Source organism: Gadus chalcogrammus, chromosome 15 (genome assembly GCF_026213295.1).
Source record: "Gadus chalcogrammus isolate NIFS_2021 chromosome 15, NIFS_Gcha_1.0, whole genome shotgun sequence".
Lineage (NCBI taxonomy): Eukaryota > Metazoa > Chordata > Actinopteri > Gadiformes > Gadidae > Gadus > Gadus chalcogrammus.
Window position 1 is genome coordinate 17,285,313 of NC_079426.1, and position 23,023 is coordinate 17,308,335.

The 23,023-nt window shown below is 46.2% G+C and overlaps 2 protein-coding genes and 1 long non-coding RNA gene across 4 annotated transcripts in view; 1 reads left to right on the forward strand and 2 right to left on the reverse strand.

The window, feature by feature from the left end:
• Positions 1–20,671, forward strand: LOC130404556 (protein FAM13A-like). Its single transcript, XM_056609362.1, has 20 exons — positions 1–261; positions 708–903; positions 988–1,197; positions 1,380–1,560; positions 3,402–3,633; positions 4,100–4,209; positions 8,805–9,029; positions 9,693–9,837; positions 10,371–10,432; positions 11,239–11,296; positions 14,070–14,343; positions 14,761–15,049; positions 15,541–15,682; positions 15,892–15,973; positions 16,323–16,585; positions 16,965–17,048; positions 17,185–17,289; positions 17,627–17,808; positions 18,159–18,260; positions 18,725–20,671. The coding sequence occupies exons 1-20, from the start codon at positions 232–234 to the stop codon at positions 18,849–18,851; spliced, it is 3,099 nt and encodes a 1,032-aa protein (XP_056465337.1). The 5' UTR covers positions 1–231; the 3' UTR covers positions 18,852–20,671.
• Positions 645–2,134, reverse strand: LOC130404558 (uncharacterized). Of its 2 annotated transcripts, none has more exons than XR_008904236.1 (3): positions 2,089–2,134; positions 1,466–1,626; positions 645–1,200 (listed from the first exon to the last, which is right to left on the reverse strand). It is a non-coding gene; the product is annotated as an uncharacterized LOC130404558 (long non-coding RNA). The 2 variants fall into 2 exon arrangements; XR_008904237.1 differs by lacking the exon at positions 2,089–2,134 and adding an exon at positions 1,724–1,943.
• Positions 18,262–23,023, reverse strand: part of LOC130404557 (phytanoyl-CoA hydroxylase-interacting protein-like) — a 21,190-nt gene continuing 16,428 nt past the window's right edge. Inside the window, exon 5 of the mRNA XM_056609363.1 lies at positions 18,262–21,296. Coding sequence (XP_056465338.1) covers positions 20,729–21,296 — 568 coding nt within the window. The 3' untranslated portion in view covers positions 18,262–20,728. The remainder of the gene's footprint in view (positions 21,297–23,023) is intronic.

Sequence of the window (23,023 nt, forward strand, 5' to 3'; positions counted from 1 at the left end):
TCACGTGACCAGCAACATAAACAATGTCCAGAGCGTTTAGCGAGTTCCTCACAGATTAGCTCCTAGATTATCGTGTAAAATTGACCCGATTGTACCGAACGCACCGTGAGATAGTTTGGTTGAACAGAGGATGAAGGACGTCCTGCTGGGGCGAAAGGACATGTAAAGTTAAATAATGTAATCTTAAAGTTGCGTGACATGGAGAGCCGTCTGATCCGCTGAGCTGAGAAGATGGGAGCAAGCGCATCAGTGTCTCTCTGTGTGAGTTTATAACCCATGTAATGTTTTCATCGATGATCGTTGAAGAGCTAAATGCTGCTAGGGGGGGGTGATCCTACATCTTAGCCAGCTTGTTGCTCGTTTATGCTGAAGTTTGCTCTGTGACGAATAACGTTACATGTTTTTATGTGTCATTTTTTGGGGGAATTTAAAATATTCATGTCAAACACATGCAGTAGTTTGTCTTTATTTACTTTACTGTTCGTTTTTAATGCTGGCTATTGCTCATAATGCCAGCATAATACAATTATGTATTATCAGTCAGCAGCCCATCAGCCAAGACTACATTTCAGGCACTCAAGAGAGTTCATTGGATATAAGGAATGCGTTACCATGGCGTTACTCAGGTTGGCTTTTTACCAACTCAAACAACTTGACCTTGTCTCAGTGACAGAGAATTTCCCCTGGTGTTTTTTTCGTGTGTGAAGACCGACTTAAGCTCTGTACGAATCCGGAGAAGCACGGCTAAGATCTGCCCTCAGTCCGCTGCTGCTCTGCACCAGCCGCAGTGTGAAGCCAGGCCTGTATTTGGTGTCGCCGTGGAAACGCTAAGGGAAGATGGACAGCTGGTCGATGGAGTGCCTCTTGTGTTGAGGCGCATGGTGGAGTTCCTGGACAAAACAGGTATTTTGAACTCTTTTGAACTCTATTTTGAACTTTTATTTGTCAGGAGTGTATATGAACATTTTATTTATCTCCTTCCTTTAGGAGTGCGTCATAAGGGTATATTCCGCATGTCCGGCTCGGTGGTCCAGACCAGACAGCTGAGGCTGCAGTGGGACAGGGGGGAGGCGGTGGACATGCAGCAGGACTCGGACGTGCCCACAGTGGCCTCGCTGCTCAAGCTGTTCTTCCGGGAGCTCCCCATCCCCCTGGTCCCGGAGGCCCACCGCAGGCAGCTTCTGTCGGGCTTCGCAGGTACTGGTAGACATTGAGATGGATATGAATTCAAAGAGAGTATAAATATATTTAAAGAGAGAGTGGAAGGGATCTAATTCATTTCCTCATAACAACAGTTGAACACATTTGAGATTTGAATGAGAGTTTTTTTTGTAAAAACAACCTCAGCTCCAAATAACTTAGTTCTTTTTTGATTGTAGAATACAAGGATGAGCAGGAGCTGATCGGATTCCTGAAGGACATTCTGGGCTGTTTACCTGTGGACTACTTCAGCATCCTGTCTTACCTCATCCACTTCCTTTCCAGAGTGGCGTCTCACAGCCAATCAAATCAGATGCCAATGGAGAACTTGGCCACCATCTTTGGTCCCTGTGTATTCCGGTAGGTTCCGCCGCAATCGTCAACAACCGGTCTCCCTACCAGCATCTCCTTTATTGGCAAGCTGGGCTGAAATAAAATAGAAAAAAAAAAGAATCAAGGGCTGGAGGTTGTTTATCACCTCTTCGGGGATATTTCTTGTGTCTCAATAAATTGTTATCTGCACCTTCTGAAAACTCAGTCATAGGTGTCCCAAGTTGATTGTCAGACCCAACAGAACATACCAGAAGGGTTTTTGTTTGGTTTTTCTTTCCCCTGTTTACACATCTTATCCATCCTTGTAAACAACTATGATCCCCAGAGGACAGTTAATCCCACACCGGGGCAGCGGACATATTTAGATCCAGTCAACACCCTTCCCTTTACCCAGCTCCCTGTCCCTTCATCTTCCCCTCCTCCTTCTCCTATCGCTCAGCGTTCAACTTGCCGAAAAACGAGTATTAGCATTACCTAATTTCTTGCAATGAATTGGTTGAAAAAAAGGGTGAATTTATTTGAAAGAAAACCCCAAAAAGTTTTTCGTATGAATACCTTTGTTTCATTTGAGGGGGCCTGCTGCTTGTATACAGGTTGGCTGCTTTCCATCTGAATCCCTCTGAGAGCATTCCCCCCCCCCCCCATCATTCATTATGTTATGTAACTACCAGTGACAACGTTCTGTCCTCTCTCTCTCTCTCTCTCTCTCTCTCTCTCTCTCTCTCTCTCTCTCTCTCTCTCTCTCTCACCCTCTCTTTCTCTCTCTCGCTCTGTGTCTCTCTATGTCCCCCTCCGTCTCCGTCTCTGTCCCTGTCTCTCTCCGTCTCCGTCCCTGTCCCTTGCTGAGCTCTTTGGACCAGGACAAACTCCTATTTATACCCACATGTTTCACATACCCTTCTTTGAGTGTTATTTGTACACGTCATGCCCCCCACCCCCCTTCTGTAAACTTAAGTCAGACCTCAAAGCAGAACTAGCGGGAACAGGCTGGGGCGGGGGGGTAACTGCTTGGAAACTGCTTAGGGAAAGGGAACAGCTTCTCCAGGTAATGTGGCGGGGCAGGGCCGAGACACTGTTTATCACGTTGATGGAAACTTGCAGACGGAAGCTGTCTCTCACGATGAAGGTGTTTATATGTTTGACATTGCTGTGAGAATAGGAAGTTGCATGACTTAAGAAAGATTGATTCATTCTTTGTTATTATCTTGTGTAAGTGTATGTTTTATTCAAAGAAATGTGGTCAAAAAATCTTTTAAAAGTAGATATAGCTTGTTGGTATCATTAGCCACATAGCATAATTGTCTAAGTCATATTTTGGCCAAATTGTGATAACCTAACTCTACTCTACTAACGCCTCTGATTCACTTTGCCGCATTGGATATATCATAATCCAATCAGAGTGCATTTTACATTCCATAATCACTAGCTGCCTAAGTCATCTATTTGGACCTTATGGACCTTAAAATATAATAATAATAATAATAATAATAAATTGTATTTATAATGCACTTTATATTCAAGAATCTCAAAGTGCTTCAGAGAGATTTGGTTAGGCAAATATGACTAATATGACTTAGGCAATTATTCTATGAGGCTAACAATATGTTTTTGTTTTTTCCACCAAGGATAAGAACAAGGAAACAATATTTCCTTGTATTTTGTAACCAGCTGATGTATTTTTAACTTGTTGTTGTGAGTGACCATCAGTATGGATTTCACTTCTTCAAATCCAATGGAACTCTATGAACATGCCATACGAGTTAGACTCCACTAGAGGGCATCTTAGGGTCGTTTAAGTGCAACTAAGCTTAACCGTTATGGTGTTTTCTTGTTGTGTCTCTCCTATATCTCTCCTTCGCTCTCTGTAGTGTTCCAACCGGACCCCACATGCTTGAGGGGCAGAACGCGTGTAACGCACTATTGCTCCGCCTCCTAAGACACCAGGACCAACTGTTTGTCTGTCTCCCTCCTCCTCCACCCAGTCCTCCTTCTCCCTCTCCTCCTCCTCCTCATTATCCTCCTACTTCCCGGGAAATGGCCTTCACCACCCCTACCTCCTCACCGCCTCCGCCCCCGCTCTCTGTTTTGTCAGACTTTGAGGTGAGTCACCTGGTATTTGTTGGAGTGTCACGCCATGTCACCGGCTAATGAGGGGGGGAGGGTGCTTGATGCTGGACAACACCGGCCCTTTGCTCAAAGGCACCACTGTCAGAGCAAGCATGGCGTTCCCTTCTATAAAGTATCTTGGAACCGTGTGTATTTGATCATTAATAGCTTTACATATATTTTCGCTCACAAAAAAACACGGTGAGATTGTTTCCAATGATCTGATTGCACTGATTCAGATGCCTATGATGCTGCAGTGTTTGCATTTGTGAGCAAACTTATGATTTTATATTTGTATGTTCCTGTTTAATGGATTGTATGTTTCATTCATTAGAGTTCTGGGTGTGTACTCTTCATGTGTATTTGCGTGCGTTTATATTTGCCTCTATGTTTATGTTTCGGAATGAAGTGCCACCTGCGTGTATGCGTGTGTGTGATCCTCCTACGCTGTGTCTCTCAGGTGCCTACCTGTAGTGCACAGAGAGCCATGCTGGATGAAGACCGAAGGGCCTCCTCCGTGTCTCTCAGCAGCGCCTCCCTTGGCACCTGGGCCCACTCTCGGCTCGGCAGGTACGGCCCACACTTAACACTGTAAAAGTTTTTGACCTGAAATTTAAAAACAAACATTCATAGGGAGAGACATGCATGGATCATTCCTCTGCTCATAACACATAGACATAACAATAGAAAACAATAGGTTCCAGGTTTTGCAGCACTATCTTTAGTCTCTCGCACCTATCTCAGAGCTGTCTCTGATAAGCCATGGGGGCATTGTAAACATGTTGGTTTCAAATAGCAGGGTCATCCGGTTTTGAAAACATTCTGTTGTAGTAAGAAATGGTTCTCAGATTGCTAGCTTTGAAACCAACCTTGTTGACACTTTATAGAATCGGAATGAAACCCTAAAAAACTCCTAATCAAACCAGGTGGTGAAACATTTCTAGATTTCTAATATGGTGTTTACCACCATATTTGATGACCCTAGTGCATCGAAACAGATGCTTTGATGTGAATTGCTTGTTTTGTACGGCTGTTGATGTGGGGTCTGTCTTGTGTCCTTTTCCCACAGTAGTGTGTTGCTCTTCTGTTTCTCTTCTTTTCTGTTTTCCTTTCTGGAGCCTGCACTGAATGTGCTCTGAGTTCATCTGCTGCTTCACTTCAAGTACCAGTCAAAACCAAAGAGTCTTTTTGGCATTGAACCTTCCATTTTGAGCATATACATACATAAATACTGTATAAATAATATACAACTAAAACAAATGGATAGGATATACTGATATATGGGGTTTGAGACAAGTTGCATTCAAATGGAGAAGCATTTACTCTATATATATATATATGTATATATATATATATATAGTACATTCTTCTTTTAATGTATATATATATAGACAAATATATATTGAAGTGTTTAATTAATGGAGTCCTGGTGTAAAACGTTATCATCAGTATCTCTGTTCTCATGCTGAACATTTTTTGTGGATGAGTCACCGAGATTTCATCCTCGATCCACACCGGTCCTGGCTACCATTTCTCCACCATTGATTCAACGAGATTCAAATTAAAATGATCATCGATTAAAAATAAGTGACATTAGGAGAATGAAAGGCCAGGAGCAACAAGAACAGTGGCCCGCCGCCCGCTGCGATGAGTCATCCCCCCTAAAAGCCCTGACACTAGCCGTCTGATGTCATCAGGACAACGTCTCTCTGGCCCCAGTGAACCTGACCGGTAAACCTGCCAGACAAACATGCCTGCTGGAAAGGGCAGAGGAGTGGAGCGATGATAAATCAGGTGGCCGCGCTGACATTGAACGTTAACAGCATCAGGAACATTTCCCTCTCTTAACTCCCTCATTTATCCACTGTCTCTCTAGCCAGCACACAGATTAAGATGTGGTTGTGTGTGTGTGCGTGCACTTGTGTTTGTGTGTGGCATGTGGTTCTGCATGCTCATGCCCCCGTTGATGGCTGTTGCTGTAAGGACTGACCCCCCGTTTGTGTGTGTGTGTGGTGTGTGTTTGTGTGTGTGTGTGTGTGTGTGTTTGTGTGTGTGTGTGTGTGTGTGTGTGTGTGTGTGTGTGTGTGTGTGTGTGTGTGTGTGTGTGAGTGTGTGCGTACACACCCTGAGAGTGGTCCATTCAGTACTGGGGCAGATGGGAGGTGAGCCATGGTTTACAGTAGACTGTGAAAGCAAATGGGATTTGGCTTTTCAATTTTCAGTTCTCCTTTGGGTGTCTGTGTGTGTCTGTGTTGTGTTGTGGTTAAACAGCCACTGTCCCTGGGAGCTTAATTAATAATGTCTCTGGAGACATGTTTGATACCGGAGCCCTGCTGTGGGTCCTGAGAACAGTAGCAGTGACCCATGGAAAAGACATGTGATCTCCTCTGAGAGCTACAATAACATTCAAGGTCAAAGCACTAAACACACATAAACACACAAACCCACGCACAAACACACACTGGACACTGCTTAGGTCAAGTCACCTTACATCCATGCACAAGATTGCGTATCCACTCTGTTGGTGTGCAGTCTTTCCCAGCTGGCTTGTTGTTCTGGTGGTGATGGGGGTGGGGGGGGGGGCGGGGGGGCATTGCAGACATGGTGCTTCATTGCTGTGTGTGTGTGTGTGTGTGTGTGTGTGTGTGTGTGTGTGTGTGTGTGTGTGTGTGTGTGTGTGTGCGTGTGTGTTTGTGTTCAAAAGCCACTCCATGGGTCTTCTCGCTGTGTCTGACGTTCTCTTAGCCGGGGTTGCCTTGTCTGGCTGCCTTTTCGATGCCCCTGTGTTCTGCTCATTTTAGTTTGTTCATCATCGGCCATTAAGCAGTCTCACCAGGCTAATTGATTAGCCTGGGGTTTTTGTTTTAGCATCACACAGGTCAATTATGTGTTATTGGATTAGTTTAAGGATTAAGGATGGCATTAAGGTTGGCTTTCAACTGCATTTTATATCATATGGTGAAAAACCAAGGGCTATATTTGTACCACAGTAGTCACGACACAAGTATTGTCCAAAATAAAAAATATATTTTACACAACTTGTATAACAACCAGACATCTTAAGATATCAGTGTTATTCTACTGCCAAGGACTAGGAGCTAGGAATTAGGGGTAATCATCTGACTTAATTTAAGGAATTATTGATTTGAAATCTAGTACTGTTTAAGGCTGATTATGGTACTCTATAGAAAGTCTTGCATACAATTCTATTTCAAGTATTAATTTTGTATGACATGAACTGGGTCCATATTTATGTGACAATGTTTTTTGCGTGTGTGTGATTGTGTGAGTGCATTTGGGCACATGTGTGCATGTGTGCGCACGTGTGTGTGTGCGGAATGCGTCTGCATGCGTCAGTTTTCAGTGTCCCTCACCTACTTCCACCTGCATCACACATCCAGACTGACATTGCCTGGCCCACTGCTCTTACGTGCTCCAAATCGGAATTATTTGTGCATTATGTGCCAACACTTGTGGACTAAGTGTTATCAAAATCAATCTGGGTTGCCTAATTATGCATACTAACAAGAGTGTGTCTGTGTGTGTGTGTTTATGTGTATGTCAATCCATATGGACATTGTTATGCAGCAATACTGTATCCCCGCCCCGCCTTAGCCATTCCTACCTCAATACCTCCTCCCTGACCCTAATTTGTAATGTATCTATAGTACATTACTGTAAAATTAGTTCACATTCGGTTTCTTGCTGCAGATTCCATCCAAGATAGGCTGAAGCACGATGTTAAAAGATGAACAAAAATCCCCATGGAAAGCTCTTCCCAGATTACGATGTGTTCTTGAACTCTGACCATAGTTGGCCAGATCGAAGAGAGCACGAGGGTCACTGTGATTGGCTGGAGACTCTTAACCACCGTAAGGCAGCGCCGATATTTGGAAATCAATTGCGGCCCAGACAATCCAAGACTGATATTAATTCGGAAACAGGATCATCCAGAGGGTATCAATGCGTTGTTCAAAAATATTTTTTTGTGTGATTTTCTTTGCGAAACGGGCTCATTGACGAAAACGTCATATTCCAGGTTTATTGGAACGCAGCTGTGAAATGAACCCAGTGACTGATAAGCCACCTGACGGGTCGGTTGGAAATAAATACCCAGCCTCCCTTGCTTTCTGATAGTTCCTCACTGTGTACTTTGGATCCGTAACTTGCAGCAGGGCATTGGCGGTGTGCTGTGGTGCTACTTGATCGGGACATACCGCTGAGAAGGCCATATGACGCTGGGATGAGGTGCATCACACAGGCTGGGTCGCCATGGCTTTTGTTTTTGTTCGTTTTATAGGGCATTGTGGGTAATTGCCGGCTAATGGAGTTACATGAGTGGTGTCCTCTTGGCAGGAACCTTGCGAACCACACAAAGGCGTTCAGTTCACCCTGCTGCCACAGAAGGATTTGGTTTATTCAAATATTGTTCAACTAGTTACCAGTTGGAAGTGGATTCTTTTCTGACCCTATTCCTTCTTAAGTCGGTTGCTCTTGCTTTGCTTTGTTAAATTTTTTCTCCTCTTTGTTGTTTTGGATACTGCAGCCTTTCTGTTGGTCTTTTAACATAATTTTCACTCAGTTTAGCCAGAAACCTCACACATGCAAATACAATGGCTATGTCAACACACATGTCCGACATGTGTCGGAACCGTTTCAGGAACGTGACAAAGGCATTCACACAGAAACAGCTTTTCACAGGATATCTATTTTCCTTCTCAGAGTCCCAAAAAGACCCAAAACACAACCAATAACACTGATGAATAAACATGGGTCATCAGAAGTGAAGCACGGTGTGTGTGTGTGTGTGTGTGTGTGTGTGTGTGTGTGTGTGTGTGTGTGTGTGTGTGTGTGTGTGTGTGTGTGTGTGTGTGTGTGTGTGTGTGTGTGTGTGTGTGTGTGTGTGTGTGTGTCTGGAAGATAAGTGGCACAACTGAGTAGAGAAGGAGAGAGTGGGAGTCACCTGATGATTATGCCTCTCTCTGCCTATTGGCCAAGCCATTTGGTCAGGTAGGGAACAGGCAGAGAGGGAGAGAGAAAATATCAAATATATATTTGGAACTATTATTATCTTACCCCATGAACACTTTAATTACTGAACACTTTAATGACTGAACATTATATTTATGCATGATAACCACCGTTGATCCTCCTCCTTTGTGTAGCTCTGACACCATTAGGTCTTCAAGATGGGAGGGGGGCTCTCAGCTCAGCACCAGCCCCCAGAGGGGGACTCTGGACCGGCCAGAGGAGCTGCAGGGGGACACTGCTGGTTCTGGGACCGCCCCCAGCCCCGCTGATGTCGGCTCAGCCCAGCGGCCGCTCAGACTCAGCCCTGTGCGGACCACTCAGGGAACGGAGGTGGAGGAGGCTGACTCGACCATAGGATTGTAAGTAGCCCGTCTCCGAGTCTCTATTTGCGCCACTTTTTCTAACTGGATTTTTTCATCAGCCGAGTTTGGATTCTGTGTTTAGACACCACTGCATGTGCTAACGGACTTAGAAACTGAGAGGCTTCTACGTGCATTTATACACCTGGGTACCAAAGAGCACTTAGTTTAGACTCAGACGTGTAGGCTGAGGCTGTGTTCCCATCGGTTCAGAAGCACCCCTTCCCTCACTTCCCGTTGCACCCCATGGTAAAGTTTATAACTTAGCCACTATCTTCCCTCAGTATTGTAACTGTGCCCCTCAGACTCGGGGTGGAGCGCATACGCAGTGGCCTCGCGTCTAAACTATGAATCTAAACCAGAAACAATGGTGATGACTCGCCAACTTCCCGTTTTCGGAACGCTTATACCCTGCGCAAGAGGGTTGAACATAAATCATATAAATGATGATGTCTGATTTAATCTCGACCCAATGTCAACAATGAACCCAGGGGTATAAGCAGAACAGACCCTTCACGTCAAACCTGCAGCGCTCTCTGTTGTGATTACTGTCTTGAACAACAGAAGTGAACCTTTACTAACCTTTAGTCTGAATAAGATATTTACCCCACACTTGTTTGGGAAGCATAAGAACATTTTGACATCTGTTTTCATTGTTTATAGGCCGGAGCCAAACGCCAAGGCTTCAGCGGAGATCTCCCAGAGGGGTGGCGAGGCAGAGGGGGAGGGGGGCAGGAACAGAGACCAAAGGGACCTTTCTCCCCGCCCTTGCAAAGAAATCCGCTCCAGGCCTTGCTCCCCCAAACAGGTACCACTATCTCACTCTGTACCATGAATATAGTCTGAACAGCTGTCTGTCTGTCTGTCTGTCTGTCTGTCTGTCTGTCTGTCTGTCTGTCTGTCTGTCTGTCTGTCTGTCTGTCTGTCTGTCTGTCTGTCTGTCTGTCTGTCTGTCTGTCTGTCTGTCTGTCTGTCTGTCTGTCTGTCTGTCTGTCTGTCTGTTTGTCTGTCTGACGTTCTTTCTTTCTTTCTTTCTTTATTTTGTGAGCTCTTTCTTACTCTTTCTTTCTTTCCATTTTGTCCCCCTTGGCCCCTCCACCTGATAGACCAACCTGCCTTTTATTCAGATCACCAGTCGTGTGAGCTGTCACTGTGTAATTAGCAATGTATATATTAAAATGTACTCATGTTTAATCAGTTCATTGTCCTCTTTATTCAATTTATTTTGAGATAAAAGATATATCATGAATATTGTCTCAAACGTTTTGTTTAGTGTTGACAATGAATCATGGTCAATAGCTTTCATTGAGCCAGCTTCTGTTGAATCTAATTGTTTTCCAGGATGCCATCGATCCAGAACTGGTTTCATCAGTTACTGAGCAAAGACCAACCCAAGCAGAGAGGTGGGTGGAAGGCTAGTTTGTTTCTTAGAATAAACAACACGGCATATACACTTGCCTTAGATGGGCCTTTGTTTTAGTTGTTATTGTTTATTTGTGTAATTCCTACATATTTAGGAAAAGTCCCAGTATTCATAAAACAGCAGTGCCTATTTTTAAAAGGTAGATATCATTAATTCCCTGCTGATATCGTGATGCTGTGGCTGCCGTTCCTCTTCAGTTCTGCTCTGGCCTTTTCTCCCCACGGCTGGCCTACCAGTAGGTCAGTCTGTCAGCTAGTCAGTCAGTGGGCAACTCAGTCAGTTAGCCAGTCAGAGATGTCGGGTTCCATAACAGTCTGCTACTGCCTTAGCCTACAGTCATGCATTGATTATGACCCCGGTTCAGATGACACTGACACACCACGGGTGGGGGTGTCATGCAGCCTGACCAGCCAACCATCTAACACAGCGCATGACGGCTGATGGCTCTTGTATACATGCACGTCTATCCCTACCATCCATACACACCCCGTTGGTTCAGGCCATGATAGGCAGTTATGGCAGAAGGCTTATTTGAATGAGTCAGTCAGATAGTTACCGTGACTGAAACTGGCACGCATTGATTTTTGTTGCATGTACGCCAACCGTCAGGCTTTAGAAGAAACGTGGTCATGTTGTGGGTATGGAGGGTGACAACCATGTTGTTGCATAATCAACTACTTTTCTTGAGTTATTTTAGACCAGTAACCTTTCAAAATGCCATACATGTCTCCCGTGGCTTGTTTTTGTGTTCATCTTTATGGTGTGCCCTGTGTTTCTGTCTTTCAGGGTCAGCCTCTGTACAGAGAGTCCCATAGCAGCCAGCCCCCTGGGACATGCAGACCAGGTGAACAATCAAGAAAATGTACATAGAAAAGATGAAAAGACAGCCTAAATATAGCCTCTGTCTATGCATGTCTTTGTGTGTGCGTGTGCAGTCCATTCCAAACACACACACACACACACACACCATCCCTTTATCTGATTACCATGTTTCTCAGCATGTGGTCTGAAATCCAATTCAATACCCCTGGAACCAATTCCTATGTACTGACAATAATACATTGGTATGCTTATATATTAATTGAACTAATTATATAAATGTTATGAAGCTGAGGTCATCTAGTGACTAAGAAGATTTAGGATTGAATAAATGGGGTTCAACAGGATTGATAGAAGGTTTCTTTAAAGTAGACGTGATATATGGAAAGGATGGACAATTATGACAGGGTAGAATAAATACAATCGTGTATGTATGGCACTAGGGGGCGTTGTAGCCATTTTGAGGCAGGGCCACCATTCAAGTTCAACTTAAGCACACTTATTTAGCTAGCAGAAGATTATGGACTTAGGTGGACTTAGTCCACTCAAGTCCATGAACTTCTGCTAGCTAAATAAGCGCACTGAAGTAGAGTGTGTAGTGAGGTAGCTCTTCAAAAAGGATAGGACAAATGGTTTAATGTTTTAGCTAAGGTGGAAAGTGATGTGCCAAGTTTTCCTTGTGACATGGTCGACTTTCACGTCAGTAAACAGCCTGATGTAAAATTAAGCACCTCCACCTATTCACTGCACCCCTCCATAACAATACTTTGCACACCCTTGGATCATGTATTTTGTTGTTTGTTGTTTGGAACTAAAGTATCCTAACCGGTGCACGTTGTACCTGACTACGTGCACAGGTGCGTGCGTGCCTGTGTTCCATGCAGGCCTGTGAGCGGTTACAGGGAGGGAGTGTTGACAGCCTGGACCCTGGGTGCTCCTGCAGGGCAGAGCTGGGGTCGTAGCATTTAGATGAATCTGACCGAGGATACGATTATATAGGCTGCAGGCAGAGCTCTGACGTAGGAAACACTTTGACTCCGTCTCGCTCTCCCTTTCGTTCTCTTCTACTCTGTCTCGCTCTCCTGCCCTCCATCCGACCATCTATCCGACTGTGATGTACTAATGCACATTTTCTAAGTAGAGAGCTATGAAAACAGCAGTGTTTTGTGTGTCTGTGTGTGTGTTTCTATATATGTATTTTTGTGTGTGTGTGTGTGTGTGTGTGTGTGTGTGTGTGTGTGTGTGTGTGTGTGTGTGTGTGTGTGTGTGTGTGTGTGTGTGTGTGTGTGTGTGTGTGTGTGTGTGTGTGTGTGTGTGTGTGTGTGTGTGCGTGCGTGCGTGCGTGCGTGCGTGCGTGCGTGCGTGCGTGCGTGTGTTTGTTTGTTTGCATATGGTTGTGCACATCCATGTGGCGTGTGCAACCCTGTGTCCTCATGTTTATGTCTGTGGGTGGGTGGGCGGATGTGTGTGTGTTTGTGTATGTGCGTGTGTGTGTGTGTGTGTGTGTGTGTGTGTGTGTGTGTGTGTGTGTGTGTGTGTACATCCACACACACAACCCACTGTTTCAACCCTCCCCACACCGCCTCTGTCACTGACTCACGAGCCAGCTTTTTTTATGAATGAACAGCCCAGGAGGGGGAAGAGGTTGTAAATCTCAGGTCGGAGACGACGAAGACGACAATGGCTTTTCTTGAAACAATGGCGATAAGAAATTCAAATCGTCCTCACGTTGACACCATGCTTTGCCCAATAGAAAATCAACACGAAAAAAAATGTGTACGTCATGAACATAACGTCCAAAAGCGTATATATTTCTCCCCTTTACCCAATGCCTTTAACAATCTAGTGATCATAGGGTGTGCATCCACACCAAGGTGCACGGCTTCTCTGAAATAGATCTCCCGTCGCCAACGTCAGTCCACGCTGCTGTGGAGATCCCTCGTCATAGCCGCGCCCCTCCTCCTCCTCCCACACGTGTGCCTACGTGAGCGGTATTCCCACCGCTTTCCTCCGCCCCCCCTCCTCCTCCTCCTCCTCCCCCCCCCGGTGTGTGATGAATTATCCATGTGGAGGCTGAGCATGCATCACCAGAGCCCGGAGGCGGGTTTCCAGCAAGACTCGGGAGCCGCCCTATGATGCGCTCGGTGGGATGTCGTGATTCTCCTCCGCAGACTGAGACTCACGCACAGACAAGCGTGCAATCACACCTCGGATCTCAGTAGATCCCGGGAGATCTTGGGATCGGCCAGCAGGGACAGCCGAACCGTGAACGGCGGTGAGAACATGACTGCCGGTGCCCGAGTGGATTGTTGTCCCTCTTTCTGCCGGCCGCGCTGATTGCTCGTGGATGCCCTGGGAAGACCGTGTGGAGGAGAGTTGCAGCGAGCCAAGGCTGTGCTTTTTTCTTCCTCCCTGATTGTTTCAACCGACTTGCAGATGGCTTCTTATGGTGTAATCCCGTTGGTCTGTTCACATGCCTGCTTTTGAACTGATTGGGAATGATTGAATGAAGGAACGATAGAATCCCCTCTCTGAGCGGGATCTTTGTGTTTCTGGATCTCCAGTGGAAGCGTCCTGCCAGCCTTGGCGTCCAATCTGTTAAACGTGGAAACTCGAGCCCATCGCGAGTTTTGGACCGCGCACCTTCAACGCTTTCCAAACCAAAACAACTTTCAGCTTTCTGGTTTGGACCGAACCAGAGTCTCTCACGGCACAGCGAGACCGGGGTCCAGACGAAGAAGCTCCCCTCGCTCCTCGGTCCAGACCCCGAAGCCCTAATGTTCTGCTTCTGCTTCCAGAGCCCGCGCCTCAAGTTCCAAGCCCTGGAGTCTGACCAGGGGGGTCCGCCCCCAGCCCCGGGGAGCAAGCCCCTCCACCAACAGATGGGGGTCGCAGCGGAGCCCAGCCTGGTGCCCCCCACGCGGCTGCTCTCCTCCTCACCCCCATCGCTGCTCCTCTCCTCCTCACCCCCATCGCTGCTCCTCCCCTCCTCACCCCCATCGCTGCTCCTGTCCTCCTCACCCCCATCGCTGCTCCTGTCCTCCTCACCCCCATCGCTGCCGTCTCAATCCGGTAAGAGAAGGAGGTGGGAGTAACCCCTCACCCCACCCAGCTTCATTTTAATTTCATGTTTTTTCACAGAGTTGTCAGAAAAATGTAATCTATTCACAATAAATCATTTATAATCCCTAATTCCTTGATTAATTATTTATGCTCCTCTCAGGCTGAATTATGCCCAAAAATGTTGAATCTTTATTTCTCTCTGTCTCTCTCTCTGTCTCTCTCTCTCTCTCTCTCTCTCTCTCTCTCTCTCTCTCTGTCTCTCTCTCTCTCTCTCTCTCTCTCTCTCTCTCTCTCTCTCTCTCTCCCTCTCCCTCTCTCTCTCTCTCTCTCTCTCCCTCTCCCTCTCCCTCTCTCTCTCTCTCTCTCTCTCTCTCTCTCTCTCTCTCTCTCTCTCTCTCTCTCTCTCTCTCTCTCTCTCTCTCTCAGAGGTCATTCCATTGCAGCAGGTCTCTAGCAGCCCTCGGACTCTGGTGGGCAGGGCCCAACAACCCGACCAGCAGCATGACATCATCGCGCCCGTCCTGGACCCCGCCCCCAGGCCCCCCTCCTCCTCCAGCACCTCCTCCTCCTGCTCCTCTGCCGTGCTGCTGCAGCACATGGGGGCCGGTGACAGGCCGGTCCTGTCGCCCCGCTGCCCCAGCCTCAGCTCCAGCCTGCGCTTCCTGTCGGACCCTGACTCCGCCCCCTCACCACCCAGCTCCCAGAACAGCCACATGTGAGCACTCCTCAACTGATCCATATTAAAATGATGATAATGAAAATAATGATAATAATAATGATGATTGTGATGATGATGATGATGTTGATGATGATGATGATGATGATGATGATGATGATGATGATGATACATTCGATTTTAATGGCAAGTTTGAAAAAATAACGAAATAACGTAATTTTATATGATGATGATATGTTATGTATGATTGTATTTATATTCATGCTTATATAGTCATCAACTCAGCACTTTTTTTAAAGATTATTTTTAAGCTGTGTTTTTTCTAGTATATATGAATAAATGCGTATGAATGTTTATGATGTTTACATATGCATTTGCAACATGCAAATGTACAAATACTGCATGTTTAACTCAAACTGATGGAGGGTGGAGGGGTCTACTGTTTGTATGCATTGTATTCACCATCTATTTACTTAAATCCATACTGAAAGGTTTAGCTGAAATCTGTCCCTTTATGTGTGTGTGCCTAGGGCTCACCGCAGTGTGCGTACGCAGCCAGAGGAGGGAACCAAAGAGCAGGTGTCCATCTCTTCACTGAACAGACACATTCACTCTCTTAGGAAACAGATCCGGCTCTTCGAGGAGCAGTTTGAACAGGAGAAGAACTACAAGGTGGGTCGTAAACTAGAGGAGTGGCAGCTTGGTCTTTAAAGTATTTATGGATGAGAAAACTCATTCTAGTGCAAAACAATGCACTGGGGTTGGACATTGGGGTTATGGCATATTATTAACATGACAGCACCTTGGTAGCCAGACATGCAGACACCATATATGGGCTGATGTTCTGGAATGTAAAAAGTGTTGTCTTTTGCTGCCGTCAGCCAGCGCACAATGACAAGACAGCCCATCCAGAGGTGGCTGGACTCATGAAGCAACTCATCAAGAGCCGCAGGCAACTCAAAGGTCAGACACACGCATGCACATACTCACACAGGCACATGCTCACAAACATACAAACATAACCAACGCACACACACACACACATAAACCAACACATAAACAAGCACACACACACAGACACACACACACACACACACACACACACACACACACACACACACACACACACACACACACACACACACACACACACACACACACACACACACACACACACACACACACACACACACACACACACACACACACACAAAGACTCATAAGGACACCAGCCAGTAGAACACTTAGTTACCTGGGAGACAAGACCGGTGTGCTATTTTTAAAAGTGGCATTTCCTCATTTAACGTTGCAGACCACAAGCTCAAGCAGCTTTCACACGGAGGAGGGAGGAGAGAGCCCAGGGTCGCCCAACTCCCCTCCTCCTCCACGTCCTCTTCCTCCCCTTCTGAGGGGCGCAGGACCGTCCGGCACCAGCAGGGGGCGCCCCTGGCCGGGACGGAGCTGCAGCAGCTGGGCGGCAGCAACAGCCAGCTTGACGTGGAGGAGACGGTCCAGACATTGAGCACCAGACTGAGGGACAGACGGAGGGAGCTGGGGCTGCCCGACGACCTCAAGGTAACAAAAGTCCCCATTGAAAGGAATCGTTAGGTATTCGCAGAGTGGATACCGAATGTTATTCTAGTCTTCATTAGTTTTTGAGTGTCGCCATGGTGATGCAGGTCTATCCGACCCCACTCTCCGGATCGACCTTGAAGGGGCAAAAAGATTTATAGAAAGGCTTTATATCCTATTTCTTCTATCCAGAATCAATTAACCCGTTTTTATGCAGCAGTTGTGGGACTTCCATCACCCTGCTGTAAAAACACATTCTTTGTAGACAGTGAGGCCTACTTTAGTGAAACCAAAGCCTGTCTTATACAATGGTTCAAAAAAAGTCTGAAAGCACGGCAGACCTCGTGTGTGAGTACATTCCTGTGTGTGTGTGTGTCTCCAGGAGATGTCTCAGTCCCAGAGGTCTCTGGAGAAGACCACTCTCCAGAAGTGCCTGCTCCACTACGAGAGCCTCCACGGCCGACCGGTGAGCCTTCATTGACCTGCTCACTATTCCACTGCTGTCACATTGACAGGGAACTCAATTTAATCAGCAAGTCGGTTAAGCCAGCAATGCTTTTTTGTGTTTGTGCATGTTTGTATGTGTGTGTGTGTGTGTCCAGAGTACCAGACAGGAGAGGATGCTGATGAGGCCGTTCTACGACCGCTACCGCCTCCTCAAACAGCTGCTGCTGGCGTCCTCCGTCAGCCCCGTCATCACCACCATAGTGAGGACCACGCCTGCACCAACGCACGCACACACAAGTGCACACAGACGCATGCACAGACAGGCAGACAGACGGACATGATGAACAATGAACAAATTAAACAAAAGGGTCAACTGTCGACTGTACAGAGCACACCCCACTGCAACTTCATGCCTGACCTCTCCTCCTTGTTGACATGATAATAGATAGTAGACATGATGTAGTCTTCCACTGTACGTTTCAATTGTCCTACATTTCAATTGAATCTCACCATATAATAGCTTGGGTGGCTAGCATACTCAATCCTAGTGTGTGTGTGTCTGTGTGTGTGCTCGCCCGTGTGTGTGTGTGCACTCAGCAGGAGGAGGAGGGCTCTGACGAGGAGGGTTCGAGGCCCCCCGGGTGTTTGTCCTCCACTGGTTCTCTGCTGCTGAAACGTTCCCAGGACGTCCCCGAGGCCACCTTGGTGTCTCCTCTGGAGGAGGTCAGAGTGCTCCCGCCCCTGGGCGTCACCATGGCAACCCTGCACGAAGCCTCCAGGTGTGTGTGTGTGTGTGTGCATGTCTGTGTGTATTTGTGTGTGTGTGTGTGTGTGTTTGTGTGTGTAAGATAAATGGTTTGTTTTGCAGTTACTTTTGTTTCTATTTGGCTCAACCACAATGGCCCGAGGACGAGTTCAAGCTGAAATGGGATTAGAAAATAAGGCTATGGTTCTCATTTTCAGTTAATTTCAAGGCATTTAAGAGAATGAAAAACACAGCTATTAAGTTATACTCATGTCTACAAGTGGCTGAAGCCATGCTGTTAGATGGTGCAGCCCTTGGTTATCTTTCAGTGCTTGTGTACCGAGTTCTCTGAGTGATTACGTATGTTTCTTGGCCCGTTTAAAGGTCTGAGCTGCTGGAACAGATGAGGAGCACGCGTCTGCAGAAGAAGAAGCTCCACCTCGCCCTCCGAGAGTTCGAACACCACTTCCACGCCCAGACTGGCAGGTAAAACAGTTTATTCCATTTCAATTAATACTTTGAATCAACTTGAAACATTTGGTATTTTCCATAGTTCAACAATGCGATGAGAAACCAAACCAAAAAAAAAACATAGAAAACAAGAAAGCTAGACCAAAGTAAGAGTTTGGTGGTCATGGTACATCCACATGAGAATACAGTGACGTTAATACAGCAGAGAGAGATGTTTCGAGAGAGAACGATAAACAGACAGCTGCATACGTACTGTACACTTTTTTTTCCTGTACATGTTTTGCAATTCTACAAAGTAAAATACAATAGGTCGTTGATTACAATACTTTAAATGTACACAGCTATCGGAGTAAGGCAACACAGGGACTATCAACCAGATATGAAAACTGCTGCAATCAGTTCTGAAAACTGATAGAGAAAATATTTGCATTCGAGTAACTTCTTTGCCCTTTTTAATCTCTATATTCTTTTTTTTAAAGGACTTGTCAGAAGGAGGACCGTGGACCAATGGACGAGGAGTACTGCCAGTACAAGAACGTCAAAGTGAAGCTCCGCCTACTGGAAGCCTTGCTCAGTAAACAACAGGACTCAACCCAGACCAGTTGAGAGTCACTCACAGTGGGACTTTTATTTTGAAAAGAGCTCTTTTATTTTTTCATATAAGGAAATAAAAAAAACAACAACTAAGAAATAAGTTGAGAATATATATCGTCATGGGTTTATCTCATGCCATGCTCATTATATAAGCACTTTAAATGACAATGACAAGGACATAAGTGATCGCAAAAGGACAACGCTAACTCAATTATTTTCACCAGCCTCCTGAACACATCCCTTTTTAAAGATACCGCCTCTTTCTCGGTGAAAGATTTGCAGTGCCATTATTTTTTAAAAGCTTCAACCTAAATATCTTCATAACATCAAGTTCATTTTAGTTACAAGCACTTCCTATGCGGCTGTATTGTATGGCACTTTGTTTGTTACTTCCTCCCCCTCCCCTCTTCATTCGTCTTGCCAAAACAGAGTTTGTAAAACATGGTACATAGTGTGAAATGCTGCCTTTCAAAAGTGCTATCTTGGCAAGGACTTTTTTTTCTGAAATAATACACAATCTATCAAGACAATCCAGCATGTTTGTGCATGAGATTTGTGTTTGTTTTACATTGTGCTATGATAAGCAATAGGGATTTCATAGTTGATATGAAGTGAAGCAAGTGACACGTCTACCTTGGAAATGGATGTTGCCAGTGTAGTGCAAATAATTTCAATGTCAAATTGTTTATTTCCCCCTAAAGTTATCCTTGTTTGATTCCTATCTTCCAAGTGAAATGCCATTGTTGACATTTATAAGAGCGTATTGATATTGTGCACTTCTGGTTTATATTTTTTTAATATATAGATATATCAATAAAAAATAAATATTTTTTTCACATCTACTCTGGTGAACATGGTTCTGCTTTCACATATCAGCAGAAACAAAGGACTGGTGTGTGGCTACGGGCGGGCACTGACAGGTTAAACACTCTGGTATCACTGGACTGAACCGCTTCATGCTTAAAAGACTGGAAACTAATGATCCTTCAAACATTGAGCTCTGTGTCCTTTTTTTTTCTTATTTTCCATTACCTTTGGCATAAATAAAGATGACTTGATGCTGCAACCCAAATAGGTTGTAGTACCGGTCGTTGCCACTAGTAGGTAGTCAAGTACAAAGTAGAACCTTCTCTGAATTAATTTTTAAACACTTTGCACCAAAGACAGACGATAAAATGAGCTAAAAGTGAGCTAAAACGCACAAGCTTACTTTGACGACAGCTGACTAGAGTGAGCAGGTCAAGGATTGCGAGAGATCGCAAATGACAGATCAAAAAAGAGAAAACGACAGCTGTTTAAACAAAAGCGGATGAATACATGCATTAACCTGTTGAATGTCTACGTTTGGTTAGTACCGTTAAAGGGTTTGTGGAAGTTAGCCATAATCTGTTTCTAGCGAACGACAGACGCATGGGCATTACGGTTTGATTGTGGAAAATCGGATGCATTTGCGTTAAGAATAATATCTGGGTGTGGTAGCGGTCTAGTATGCATCATGTTTAGTTTCTTTATGTTGCCCTGTTCAACAACCTCACTTCAAGGTCATGCTGTGACCTTTCAGGAGCATCCCTCTGCAGAGCGGTGATTATGCGGCGACAAACGTGTGTCTGTCTGTGTGTATCTTCCTCTTCAGTCCTTCCTTCCTTTCTTCTCTCTTCCTCCACAGTTTTCTTCGGGAAACGACGGTCTCTTAAGGATACAGAGGTGTGTCAGAGATATGTTTCTAGTGATGTCTTTTTGCATTTCTGCCAGTCTCCTAAATCTGCATTTGCATGCGCCCACAACCACATGTGTGTGTATAATTCTGCGTTGTCTGCGTGTGTATGTGAGATTTCTATATATAGATGTGTGTGTGTGTGTGTGTGTCTGCGTCTGTGCACTGCGTCAGCCTAGCGGCCCACGCTGATGTTGCAGGTCTTGCAGCTGGGGTCCTTCTTGGCGTTGAGCGTGGACATGCTCATCAGCTGGTGCCCGCTGATCTCCGCCACCGTGCCCCGCGCCAGCTCCAGCGGCTCGGTGTAGATCACCTCCAGGTTCACGTCCTGGGCGTGGCGGAACACAAGCCCCGCCCCCTCGCCCCCCGTGCCGCCGCCGCCCTCCTCCTCCGCCCGCGTGCACGTGAGGAAGCGGTTGTCGGCGATGTCCAGCGCGGGCAGCCGCTGCTTGCAGAAGTCGTCGCCGGCGGAGCCCTGCGGCGCCAGCACCAGCACCACGTAGTGGTAGGCCGTGTACATGCAATAGAAGTCCCCGAAGTACAGGTTGGTGCCGGGGTTGAAGAGGACCTCGGCCGGCACCTGGAAGCGCTGCCGGCCGTAGGGGGAGTCCTGCGGGGGCTTGCCCGTGTTGAACTCGGTGTTGCAGCTGAAGAAGAGCCCCTCCAGCTTGCCGCTGATGGGCGAGCCGTGGCTGCCGCTGTTGTCCTTCACCGATGGCAGCATGCGGCCGCCTTCAGACTCTCTAGGGGGGGGGGGGGGGAACACACATAGAGAGATGTATGAGATCACCATGGTAACGTTGCTCTGTGGGGGAACGCATGCTGTGTTCTGGGTGACGCCGTGATTAGGGGTGAGGGTTGGTGGGGTTCAAATATAGGAGGGGGGAGCTCCCCCATTCGGTGCATGACCCTGACCTCTGACCTCTGACATGATGATTTCAGTAGTATCCTCCTACAGAGATGACCACTGCACCTACAAATGTCCATCTTTTATTTGATGTGCCCTATTGCCCTAATCTGACATCACAGTCATCTTCTCACCGGTGTTAGAGTCATCATGACCATAGCTAAGATCCCAAGACCTTCCACAGAGCAAAACCTTCCACAGAGCCTGGCCACTGGGCTGAGGCGTTGAATGAACCCCGGTATTCACCACCTGTGCTGCAGCTGCTGCTCTTCCTCCGCTCAGCGGCGGATCTCCAGAGCTCCCTCCACCAAGTGTAATTAAACGGCTATTGCTAACGGAGGTTGTAATCACGGTCATAATTGGCGCTTTGTTGTTACCATTATGGAATTATTCAGTGCCCACACAGGTCTTGATATTGTGCCACCACACAAGCTACCCACCTCCCACCCACGCGATATCATTTATACCCACGGGGGGGGGGGGCAGTTTCCCGGCACCGTCAAGGACAACTTTGCCTAGCTTCATGAGAAGTGGAACTAGCAACAGAGATGGAGGGGGGAGGAGTCACAGATGATGTCAGACGCGTTCATAATTAACATCCAATCATCCCCAGAGTGTCTGTCTGCGCCGGTGGTGGTTCACACAGCATTTCCTCTTATGATGGAAGATTTTCAGAAATGCGGAGGGCAGCGTTGCTGGGAAAACGAGAGGGAAACACCATTTTATAAAAAAAAGATTGATGGTTGATTTCATATCTGCTATACTATTATACTGATATAATATTAACCCCAAAACCTCTAAAGCTGTTTTTGGACGTGGAATTTTCGTGGAGATTTACTTCTAGAAGGACAGGTCAAATAATATAAAAACTTACTATGAATAAAACTACAAGATTACATAGGGTAGTGGCTATAATAATTTCTACTATATCTAGGTCACAACAGACTGGGGTTTTCGTTTTATTGATCGAATCCTAGAAAGGCTCCTATATAATGTGTCTTTCTTTGCAGGGGGCTCAGGATCTGAGCAGACTTGAGAAGCCACATGGGAGGCTGTGGGGTGCAGCAGTACCACAGTATCTGTGGCACAGTAACACAGTAACACGTGTGTTCTCACACGGACACGAGTGTGACTCGGTGCGCTGAACAAACAAGACCAGGCCGAGAGGGTGAGAAACATATGAATGTGGACCGGGTACCGTATGTCTGCAGCGGTCTGATGAAATGAGTGGCAACATGCTAACAAGGGGGGTCATCTCGGATATCAGACTACGCCAGTGGTCTAGTGCACACAGCTCTGTTCCTAATCTGTGGGTAGGGATCAGGCTGTAATAGAGGGCTCCCTTGTAAAGGCAGTATTTACAGATCAGAGATGAGCAGCATGCCATCAGACATCCGCTGATGAATATGAATGTGTTCCTCTATTAGCATGTTGACAAAACACGCTACATGCTGAGTCACATTAAAATGGGATTCCGGAATGGCATAAGAGCAAACAGCCTTACTATACTTTGAAAGTGTAATTTGAATAATAACATCAATATTATTATTAGTACTAATATCC

Bases quoted from the DNA above. Each gene is read 5' to 3' on its own strand.
- LOC130404556 (XM_056609362.1), top strand. From the start codon at position 232: ATGGGAGCAAGCGCATCAGTGTCTCTCTGT. The intron at 1,198-1,379 runs GTACTGGTAGAC...TTTTGATTGTAG, and splicing joins GCTTCTGTCGGGCTTCGCAG to AATACAAGGATGAGCAGGAG. The intron at 9,838-10,370 runs GTACCACTATCT...ATTGTTTTCCAG, and splicing joins GGCCTTGCTCCCCCAAACAG to GATGCCATCGATCCAGAACT.